A 12,196-nucleotide genomic window follows, 5' to 3' on the forward strand; every position below is an offset into this window, starting at 1 on the left:
AGCTGATTGTCGAAGTTCACAAAACCCTGTGCGCGACACTTTGCGGGATCTGATAGTAGGCTGATTCCCAGAACTCAGCTGAACAGCATTGTCTGAAAACTCCTTTTCAGCAGAGCCCAGCCTTTACCAGTGTGGTGTTAAGAGCGGTAGTCTCGTAATCTGGTGAACCGGGTTCGCTTCCCCGCTCCTCCACATGCAGCTGCTGGGTGACCTTGGGCCAGTCACACTTCTCTGAAGTCTCTCAGCCTCACTCATCTCACAGAGTATTTGTTGTGGGGGAGGAAGGGAAAGGAGATTGTTAGCTGCTTTGAGACTCCTTATGGTAGTGATAAAGCGGGATATCAAATTCAAACTCTTCTTCTTCTTATCTGCCCTACACCTGACACCAGGTGGGTGTGGCTTGGCCAAATTGGTCTTGTGGGCCAGACAGGTTGCCATGATAAGCCTAAGGCTTCCTACTGCTAATATAAAGGAACGATCTGTATGGGCAGTTGTACAAGGGGAAGTTCTTTTGTGTAGTTGTGGTGGCGGTGAGGGGATAATCCCTATAGGTTGTGTCAAACTAAGCTTTACATAGAATAGTCCCATTGAAATTAATGGAGCTAACTTTGTCATATAATCATAATTAATGGAGCTAACTTTGTCATATAATTGTAGAGTTGGAAGGAACCCTGATGTAGCCCTCTTGTCTGATGTATCTTTAGGAATTTTAGCAGGTGGAGATTGGAAACAAATTAAAACAGGCAGGCAGTTAATTATTTAGTTTTGCAGCTGCCATGAATATGGCTTCCGCTGTTTCCCTTTAAACTGGTAAATTTGGGTTTCTATTTTGTCTCTTTGGGGTGTGCCCTTTAAAATTGTTGCTAGCATAGATTGCCAAAAGTGCTGTGTTTCATATTTCAGCTTTCAAAAAGAGTCCAGCCTCTGTGTCTTGCCTCTAACCCAGGGGTTCCCAAGCTTCCACCTGCCCTCCCCTAGACTACTTGAAAACTGCTAAGGGTTAATGATATTTCTTCCTGCTGTAGCTGTGATAATGTGCTGTGCTAGGTGCTGTATATATTTTAATTATATCTGTATTGCTTTGTTTTTTTCTTATATACTGTATTTTATTGTACTAAAATTTGAGTTTTATAGTATTCATATTGTTATGTGGCAAAATACAACAGAAAGCACAAAAGCAGCAATAGAAGTATAATTAAAAGTCAATATGAATATTCAGTACAATGGATGTGCCATCTGGCTTGAAGCTCATGGAGGATCGGTGGTCTGTGGCCCATAGTTTGGGTACCACTGCTAGTATACAAGAATGTAGATGTCATTAAAAAAAGTCAAAACTTTACCATGAAATTAAAATAGCAGTCCAGGAAGAGATAGAAAGTACAACAAAATAACAGCAAGGGAGAAAACAAAAACTATACAAGACCAAAAAAAAAACACCACACCTGGATTCACAGCCATTGGCACATAAAGTATATGCCCAAGAGGGTACACAATAAATTAGATATTACAACAAAAACTGTCCTGATACTAAACAAATGAATACCAGATAAAGCCATATTTCATTGGGACTCGCCAGTCATGATATACTTGTCATATAAATAACAAATGGCAGCAAAGTCCATGGGTTTAGCTGCCCCTAAGATATCCGTTGGGACACGGGTGGCACTGTGGGTTAAACCACAGATCCTAGGACTTGCCGATCAGAAGGTCGGCGGTTCGAATCCCTGCGATGGGGTGAGCTCCCGTTGCTCGGTCCCTGCTCCTGCCAACCTAGCAGTTCGAAAGCACGTCAATGTGCAAGTAGATAAACAGGTACCGCTCCGGCAGGAAGGTAAACGGCGTTTCCGTGTGCTGCTCTGGTTCGCCAGAAGCGGCTTAGTCATGCTGGCCACATGACCCGGAAGCTGTATGGCGGCTCCCTCAGCCAATAAAGCAAGATGAGCGCCGCAACCCCAGAGTCGGCCACGACTGGACCTAATGGTCAGGGGTCCCTTTACCTTACTTTAAGATATCCGTAATTTATGAGCCAATTTTTTCCAGGAAGAAGGATAAACATTCCTTTATTAAACAGAATATTTAAACTAAAACTCATGGGCTCCTTCGATCAGCTACTAACAGAAAAATAAAAGCTGTCTGTATCTGACGTTTCAAAAATTGATAAAAGGCACGATCTGTGGTATAAAGGCAATGGTGTACACCTATTGTTTCAGAAATATCTCTCATCACCTCTTCCCAAGATTTATGTACACTAGACCCCTGGTTGCGAACGTGATCCGTATGGAAGGCATGTTTGCGACCCGCAGCGTTCACAACTCATGACCTGCACGTTTGCGCACGCGCAGGTCGTGATTCAGCGCTTCTGCGTATACGCCAAGCACAATTTAGCACTTCTGCGCATGCGCAAGCAGTGAAACTCGGAAGTAACCCGTTCCAGTACTTCCGGGTTCGGCGCGGTGCACCACCCAAAATCATGCAACCCGAAGCATCTGTAACCCGAGGTATGACTGTACATGTTTACATGACCACCACATGTGCCAATACATTTCTTTTTTGTTACATCCCCTCCAATGCAAAGGGTAACGAACCCCAGTTAGATTTGTTCTTCTTGTGTTCTGATGCCTTTACAGAAGCAGAGGGGCACCAATAAACCATCGCCTCTGCTCTCCTCAGAATCACAAGACACTCTGCTACACCCTCCGAATTAAAAATACATTTCTAGTGAAAACTGAAGCTTCAGTGCACAGCCAGAAAATAAAAGGGGGGGGGGAGGGAAGCCCTCATAAGTTTAGTTGGGTGGAGCTACGAAGCAACCAGCCGCATCTCCTGGTGTCTGCTGTGAAAAGAGGGTTGGAGAAAATAAGCCTGCAAGCAAAAACAACGCCAAGTCCGTCAGACTTATCCACAAGTAGTATGCAAGTCTAGGACCGTCGTGGCTAAGAACAAGTAGCTCCGAGTGGCAGGATGAAAGGTGGTCCAAAAGAGCTGTGCTTCCTGGTTCTACTGGGTCTCTTTACAGGTAAGCACTCGCTGGAGACCTTTTGGGCTGGCTGTTCTTAACAGGTTTGGAGATCTTTGGAACCGGGTTGGCCTAGGGAAGTCAATAGCAATGCACAGGGTTTTTGTAGCAGTCTGATATGCAGCAGTTCCACAGGTGAATTGTGTTCCTCCTTGCCAGGGGTGCAGGAAAATCACTTGATTCATTTGTGCCAGGCTGTTGTTCAAAGCAGAGGTCACGGGTATCTGTAATTCTGAAGGATTAGACGATGTATCCTTCTGCATGTTTTACTCAGAAGCAGAGATGGGCAGTTTTGTTTCTCATTTTTTCCTGTTTTCAATTCGGTTCTCTCCATGGAAATTCACCAGACCTCATGAAAGTTCGTCAGGGTTTTAGTGTGAATTTCTCCTAGTGTACATATTTTTGTAGGCAATTTTGTCTCGTATGCACATTTTTTGCAAAGCTATTTTCACAAAGATAATGCATTTTACATGTTACTTTCAGTAATGTGCAGATTTTTATGCACATTTTGCATGCATTTTTGTACACATTCCTTAGCTGCAGAGCTGCACTGCAACATTCGGAGAGGTGTGAATTTTGAAGGCTGGCTGTTTCGGTTTGCATATTGTTTCTGAAAGTGTGAATTAGGTAGGTTTGCCTTCAAGTGCAAATTGAATTCAATTCCCCCCCCCCATCCCTACTCAGAAGCCCCATTGAGTTCATTAGCTGTGTATAGCAGGGATAGACAGCCATATAGATGTTTAGGGTCCCTGGCCATTAGATGTGCAACATCACCTGGAGGCAACCACATTGGCTAGCTGTGGGGTATAGAGTTGCGGCATAAAATGTGAGCTCTGTGGTTGAATTTAGAAGAGGCATTTTCTTTTTAAATGTCTATCCTGCCCTTCTTTCCAAAGGAGTCCAAAGCGGAAGACAATAAGGCTTTAAAAAATAAAATAAAGAAAAGCATTCATAAACATTAATTATACCTAAGCACCTTAAGAACATCCAAAAACATTCCAAAACAATCACAGCTAATAATTTCCAGGGTTGCTGGGAACAGTCCCTTCAGCCATCAAATATCTGGGTGAACCAATAATGTAATTTCGTTGTCCCCGAGAGGGGGTAATGACAATAAAGATATTATTATTATTATTATTATTATTATTATTATTATTATTATTATACGCTTGCCATTGCCTGCAATGATTTTCTGCTTTTGTTTAAAAGAAATAAAAAATACTTCACCAAACAAAAACAACAAACCTAGGTGAAGAGGAATGTTTTAAAAGCCATCTCAAATGTTAATAATGAGGGAGAGAAATGTACCTCACCAGAGAGGTCACTCCTCAAATGGGGAACCACCACTGAAAAGGCCCTGCCTTGAACCTGATGGTGCCATAGGTTGCAGAGCAAAGCTTCATCAGAGGCCAATTTTTGTAGCAAGGCTGTAAATTAAAAAATAAATTAAATTAAAAGATTAAAAATTTAGGTAGGTAGCCATGTTGGTCTGACACAGTCAAAATAAAAAAATTGTCCAGTAGCACCTTAGAAACCAACTAAGTTTGTTCTGAGTCTGCATGCACATGAAAGCTTATACCCAGAACAAACTTAGTTGGTCTCTAAGGTGCTACTGGACAATTTAAAAAAAAAATTATTAAAAATTTAATTAAAGAAAACATTAAAAGATGAACAACCAGCAAAATATATTTTAGTCAGCTGACAAACTTAACTATAACCTACCATGTTTTCTTAGGATAGAGAGGCTCTTATTCATAGAATAGGATGGTGGTTCTTTGTTTTGAAACACTTTTAATCAACTGACTTTTGGTATATTCACCAGTGTCACTTGTGGTATTTTCCATCAATAAAGGGATCCATTGTGTCAATTGTCTTGTGCCACCATCAGGGTCAAGTAGGCTCAAATTAAAGTAGATGGGGTGGGGAAATGAATAACTTCCAATCTTATGCATGCCTACTCATTGGCAAGCACTATTAAGCTCAATGGGGCTTGCTCCTAGGTAAGTGGGTAAGAAGAGCCGGCTGGGTCACGCCAATAGTGTGTCTGCTGGCATCCTGTTCTTACAATCACATAGCTGTCAACTTTTCCCTTTTCTTGCGAGGAATCCTATTCGTAATAAGGGAATTTCCCTTAAAAAAAGGAAAACGTTGAGAACTATGCCAACCAGATGCCCATGGGAAGCCTACAAGCGAGACCTGAGCCAGACAACACTCTCTCTTTCCTACAGTTTCCAGAAAGAGGTTTTCCAAAGCATACTGCGTTCAACAGTGGAGGCAAGGCATAGCCATCTAGGTTGGTAGCTGTAGACAGCCTTCTCCCTGTCTAATCTTCTTTTAAAAGCTGTCCAAGAGAGAGAGCCCCTGTCTCAAATCCTCGAGAGCCACTGCCTGACATTGCAAACCAGAAGTCTGGAGTCTTCCAGACGTTACTGAATCTCAGTGCCCATCATCCCCAGCCAGCACAGCCAATAGCCAAAGGTTTCCCACACCTGGTGTGAGACAAAACTGAGCTACATAGACCAATGGTCTGACCTGACTCCCATTCACACCAGACATTGAAAGCACTGTGATACCACTTTAAACAGTCATGGCTTCCCCCCAAAGAATTATGGGAGCTGTCATGAGATAAGGGTGCCATTTCCCTCCCAGATCTACAATTCTCAGAACTATAGCTCTGTGAGAGGACTAGGGGCCTCCTAGGAACTCTCAGCACCCTTAAGAAACTGCAGCTCCAGGAATTCACTGTGGGGAGCCATGACTGTGGTACAATAGTGATTTCAATGTATACAGACCCTCCAACTGTTCCTATTTTCCAGAGGGTAGTCCTGGATTTACAGAAGCTGTTCCATTTTCTGACTTGATCCTGGAATGCCCCGCTTTTCCTTGTTGTTGTTGTTTAGTCATGTCCAACTCTTCATGACCCCATGGACCGGAGCAGGCCAGGCACTCCTGTCTTCCACTGCCTCCCGCAGTTTGGTCAAACTCATGCTGGTAGCTTTGAGAATACTGTCCAACCATCTCATCCTCTGCCATCCCCTTCTCCTTGTGCCCTCAATCAGGGTCTTTTCCAGGGAGTCTTCTCTTCTCATGAGGTGGCCAAAGTATTGGAGCCTCAGCTTCAGGATCTGTCCTTCCAGTGAGCACTCAGGGCTGATTTCCTTCAGAATGGATAGGTTTGATCTTCTTGCAGTCCTCTCAAGAGTCTCCTCCAGCACCATAATTCAAAAGCATCAATTCTTCGGCGATCAGCCTTCTTTATGGTCCAGCTCTCACTTCCATACATCACTACTGGGAAAACCATGGCTTTAACTATACGGACCTTTGTTGGCAAGGTGATGTCTCTGCTTTCCCTATTTTCATCAGGGAAATGTTGGAGGATATGTGTATGTTCCTAACTCCTTTTTGTGGGCTAGCAGCTTTTTGTATACTCACCTGTCCTACAAACCTCCTGCGCATTTTTGTCAGACTCTGCTAGACCCAGAGGTAACCACAGCCTATTTTAGAATGATCCCCAGGAGAGGAAAAGCCTGTCATGTAAGGTTCCACCCCACCCTACAAGGCCCACTTACCTGCAAAGTTCCCTTTTTGAAAATAAAATTTAAAAAACTTATCTTCTGTTTCCTGTCAACAGGGGCAGGAAAAGGGAACTAAAACCAGCATGGTACCCCTTGAGAGATGGCCAGGGAGGGGGTGTCATCGTGAAGTGGAGATGTGGTTCAGTGAAAGGGGAGGAACAGGGGAGAGAAAATTACACAGCTTGTTACTGGAACGGCAATTCAAAATGGGGGTCTGGGTTGTGTGCTGCCCCCCCCCTTTTTGTTCTTAACAAACCCAGTAGCTTGGATGCCATGCAAGATATTCAGCAGGTGACCACTTCACATCAGGAAAATGGTTGCCTGCTAAATATCTAGGCTTCTGTAAAAACACAGGGGGCATTTCCCTGTCAGTGACAGGCCACTCTCTGCTTTTCCACGACGTCCGGGCAAAAGTCTGATCTGCTAAAACTATAATAGATTTTTCATGGTGTCCTTCATGTAACCACCATTAAATTAAAGATTGCATTAATATGTGTATTCTGCTATTCTGGTAACAATGTTGAACTCAAATCAGCTCATAATAATAATCATGGTGATGGTGATAATGATAATAATTAAAAATTAACAAACATTACAATCAAAAATGCAATCCCATATAAATAAGGCAAAAATGGGCAAATTCTATATAAACTCATAATGATTCAATGACAGCCCTTAACATCAGGTAGGTAGCCGTGTTGACCTGACACAATATCTATCTATCTATCTATCATCTATCTATCTATCTATCGATCTATCAATCTATCTATCATCTATCTATCTATCTATCTATCATCTATCTATCTATCTATCTATCTATCTATCTATCATCTATCTATCTATCTATCTATCATCTATCTATCTATCCTCTCTCTCTCTCTCTCTCTCTCTCTCTCTCTCTCTCTCTATCATCTATCTCCTGTAGCACCTTAGAGACTAACCAACTAAGTTTGTTCTGGGTATAAGCTTTCATGTGCATGCACACTTCTTCATATACACTGAAACCAGCCCTTAGCAGTTATTTTTTCTTTTTCTTATTATTAACACTATTTTAACAGGACTGTACAGAACAATCCATTCCTCATCTCATACAGGAGACAAGGGGAGTCTAAAGTAAAATAAACAAAACAAAACAAAAACATTAACTGGTCAGTACAACCCATCAAGAAGTACCAAAATTCAAGCCCACAATGCTCAAAACAACCGTAAAGTTTTGTATGCTGCTGGGATATGTCTTTGTAGTCCATCTTTGCTTGCATAAGAAACAAAAGAGTGTCAATCTGACTCAAATGGATCTTTAAATTTCATTCCTTTAGCCAAACATAGATATTAAATTAATTTTTCCACCAAAGCATCTGGCCAAACCATCTTATAACTGAGCCTCTTGGGTTTGCTGATCAGAAGGTTGGCGGTTCGAATCCCCGGGACAAAGTGAGCTCCTGTTGCTCTGTTCCAGCTCCTGCCAACTTAGCAGTTCAAAAGCACGCCAGTGCAAGTATATAAATAGGTACTGCTGCGGTGGGAAGGTAAACTGTGTTTCCGTGCGCTCTGGTTTCCATCACGGTGTTCCGTTGCGCCAGAAGTGGTTTAGTCATGTTGGCCACATGACTCGGAAAGCTGTCTGTGGACAAACACCGGCTCCCTCGGCCAGAAAGCAAGATGAGCGCCTCAACCCCATAGTCGCCTTTGACTGGACTTAACCATCCAGGGGTCCTTTACCTTTACTTTACCTTACCTATACCAGTTAGCTAACACGGCATCCTTTAGGAGGTCCTTCCAATACTGAGCAACAGCTGGCTGGCAGCTGCAAGAAGATAGCCAATTTGAGGTTTTAAGTGACAATCCCCATTGTTCTGAAACATGTTTAACAGGACTAATGACTGCTGTCCAGTCATCTTAGTAATTTCTGAAAAGACCACAGTCCAAAACCATAACTCTTTTTTACAAGCCCCCCACATATGCTGGAAAAATGTGTGTCTCTTAGTTCTGGTCCTATGGCTGCATTTACCTGAACACACTGTAGGTTCACAATCAACTTGTGGCAGGATCTTTTCAGTGGTGGTTCCCCATTTATGGAATGCCCTTTGTAGTGAGAGGTATCCATCTCCATCAATCGATAAAAATAAACCTTGACTTATGGTGGCATGTAAATGCAACCATTTAATCAAGACTGTTCGAAGTTAGCAGCTAGAAACTGCCTTACTTTGAGCCCAAACACTGGTTTGTCTAGGTCAGGGCTGGGGAACCTTTGGCCATCCCTGCTTCCACTAGACCACAACTCCCATCATCCCTGCCCATTGGCCATGCTTGCAGGGGCTGATGGGAGTTGGAGTCCAACAAGCACCTGGTGGGCCAATAGGTCCTTCACTCCTGGTTCCAGGTCAGCTCTGTGTCCACAGATGTATTCTATGATTGGTTTGTGGTTTTGTTGACATCCTATGTAAAAGTAAAGAGGATTCATCAGGATCAATGTTTTCATGGTGACAACAAGCAGATCTGAGATTTTTACCATGCAGTGTAAGCTTTAATTTAATGGAGTGTTAGGTGGGGTACCACAACTAATGTGGCTGGAGCAACAAGTAATATATTACTACTATTGTTGTTGTTGTTGTTTAGTCATTTAGTCATGTCCAACTCTCTGTGACCTCATGGACCAGAGCATGCCAGGCACTCCTGTCTTCCGCTGCCTCCCGCAGTTTGGTCAAACTCATGCTGGTAGCTTTGAGAACACTGTCCAGCCATCTCGTCCTCTGTTGTCCCCTTCTCCTTGTGCCCTCCATCTTTCCCAACATCAGGGTCTTTTCCAGGGAGTCTTCTCTTCTCATGAGGTGGCCAAAGTATTGGAGCCTCAGCTTCAGGATCTGTCCTTCCAGTGAGCACTCAGGGCTGATTTCCTTAAGAATGGATAGGTTGAATTTTCTTGCAGTCCATGGGACTCTCAAGAGTCTCCTCCAGCACCATAATTCAAAAGCATCAATTCTTTGGCGATCAGCCTTCTTTATGGTCCAGCTATAGTTATTATTAGCAAATTTAATTCTACTAGATCAGACCTTTACCCAGGCCCCATGGAAAAGTAAAGTGTGTGCGCGCACATTCTCATTTTCTCTCTGTCTTGGGGCAGGAGGAGGGTAACCCAAATGTTTGGTGACCTGATGGTCTCTTGACATATTCCCAACCCCACTTGTAGCTAAGTCTTCAAAGATGTTGGAAAGAGAGAATGAATTCCCAGATACACCACTGCGTTGTATTTTAAATAAGTAGGCCTGAGAATATGACTCCCTTCTACAGCTTAAGGTATGTTGGAACCAGCTCTCTTTAGTTCTGTTTGCAAACTCATTTCAAGCCACTTCTTTTGTTGTTGTTTAGTCATTTAGTTGTGTCTGATTCTTCGTGACCCCATGGACCAAAGCACGCCAGGCACTCCTGTCTTCCACTGCCCCCCGCAGTTTGGTCAGACTCATGTTTCATGTTTGTAGCTCCGAGCCAGTGCTACTCACCTACTAAAATCCTTTTTGACTCATGACTTCAGTATATGCCCATACGTTAACATCTGTTTATGCCCTCATCTGTGCTCTTCTGTCTTCATAGAAGCGATCCCAGAGATCTGTGGATGAAAGGCACACACACATTTTAATAAAAAATAATAGTACATGGAGTGAGAGCATTTTTGATAGTGACAGCCCATTTGTGGAACTCCTTCTCCAGTGGATACCGATGCTGGCATCCTTTAGGTGCTATGCAAAGACTCTAAAAAGATAAATATCCCAGGCTTTTAAAACTTCTAAAATATTTCAGAGGAGGGAGGGAGGGAGGGAGGGAGGGAGGGAGGGCGGAAGGAAGGAAGGAAGGAAGGAAGGAAGGAAGGAAGGAAGGAAGGGGGATGGAGACCAGTGTTGCCCATGGCACACCTGACCCAGGGTACCATAGCACACTGGTTGAAAACCACTGCCCTAAATGAAACAAAAGGAGATTTCCACATAAAAAGAAAGAAAGGAAGATGGTTCTTTCTACAGCTTGAAGACATCAAAACTTTTCCCTTCTCCCTTTTCCCTTCTCCAGGTTATGCTTGTGGGAACCAGACCACAGTTGACAAGTCCATTTCACCATCAGACACACTAAATGCCAGCAGCTCTGGAACAACGGAAGCCACTCTGTCCCCTACAACTGAGAAAAAACACCCCAAAACAGCCCCCCTGCCTACACCAGTGGGCTATGTGTCCATGACGGTGGAGGCTGGACGCCCCTCTTACATAACCACCGAAGGGTCTTCTGCCACTCTGGAGTGCAAGTTCAAGGCCCCCAGTGGGGCCAAAGTCATTTGGAAAAAGACTTGCTCCTCCAACTGCAGTGAAAGCTTTGCTGTCAACGAGACTGACACCCGGAAGATCACGGAAGACATTTCTCAAGGGTTGTCAACGCTCAGCTTCCATTCAGTCCAAAGGGAAGACACAGCCATGTACTATTGCTGTGTGTCTGCTCCATCGGCCGGCCAACGCCAGTCTTGTGGCACGTACCTCTGGGTCCGGAGTGAGTATGAATCTTGTTACTCCATAGGGTTGGGGTGGTATCTGTAAAGCTGGGGTGGGTAAGTCTGTGGGTATGTTTTTAACACTCGGTTGGGAGCCGCCCAGAGTGGCTGGGGAAACTCAGCCAGATGGGCGGGGTATAAATAATAAATTATTATTATTATTATTATTATTATTATTATTATTATTAGTCATGGCTGTTATGTACTGAAGTTCTCACCCTGGGCCAGCAGGGGGATACTGTAGATAGTTTTCACTCAGGTCCACATATGCAAATAAGGAATTGAAAGTGACGTTCAGTGATTGGATAGTTACAGAAAGTTGTTACTGTTGCTTTGTAGTGGAGCTCTATATAAGCAGGTTGGCTGAACCCTTCAGTCAGTTCTGTTCTGGCCTGTGAATAAACAAGAGCTGTTTGAAGAATCGCTGTGTCGTCTGATATGTTCACCCACAACTTAACAATGGCACACTTAATCATGACCAAAAATACCCACACACCTCTCCTAGTGTGGCAATTAGGCTTAGTAGTTAGTGAGAGAACCCCCCCCCCCCACACACACACACAATGCTTATTGCCATGTCTTTGGGGGGTGCAATTCTCATTGGAACTGTGATTGGAGAAAGCAGAGATAACTCCCTGTAGTCTGTGATCCTAACTAAAATTGCTCCCCCACCACCACCAAAAATGGGCAACAATTAGACAGGGGGGAAATGCCCATTGGTGCCAATGGGATTTTTACACACACACACACACACACACACACACACACACACAAGCTGTCTCGGGATCAGCAGGAAAGCTGAGGGAAGGGTGTACAGTGGTACCTCGGGTTACATACGCTTCAGGTTACATACGCTTCAGGTTACAGACTCCACTAACCCAGAAATATTACCTCGGGTTAAGAACTTTGCTTAAGGATGAGAACAGAATTTGTGCAGTGGCGGTGCAGCAGCAGCTGGAGGCCCCATTAGTTAAAGTGGTGCTTCAGGTTAAGAACAGTTTCAGGTTAAGAATGGACCTCCAGAACAAATTAAGTACTTAACCTGAGATACCACTGTATAAAAAATCCTCTAAGGAC

At 43.6% G+C, this 12,196-nt stretch overlaps 1 protein-coding gene across 2 annotated transcripts in view; it reads left to right on the top strand.

The window, feature by feature from the left end:
* The window catches only part of CD79A (CD79a molecule), a 32,201-nt gene that overhangs the window by 8,160 nt on the left and 11,845 nt on the right, over positions 1 to 12,196 (top strand). Inside the window, exons 1-2 of one of the 2 annotated variants that reach the window (XM_028742280.2) lie at positions 2,843 to 3,016; positions 10,651 to 11,118. In XM_028742280.2, coding sequence (XP_028598113.1) covers positions 2,962 to 3,016; positions 10,651 to 11,118 — 523 coding nt within the window. In that variant the 5' untranslated portion in view covers positions 2,843 to 2,961. Of the gene's footprint in view, positions 1 to 2,842; positions 3,017 to 10,650; positions 11,119 to 12,196 lie in introns of those variants that run through there. The other variant, XM_028742282.2, reaches the window with a different exon arrangement.

This window comes from Podarcis muralis, chromosome 7, assembly GCF_964188315.1.
Source record: "Podarcis muralis chromosome 7, rPodMur119.hap1.1, whole genome shotgun sequence".
NCBI classification, from domain to species: domain Eukaryota; kingdom Metazoa; phylum Chordata; class Lepidosauria; order Squamata; family Lacertidae; genus Podarcis; species Podarcis muralis.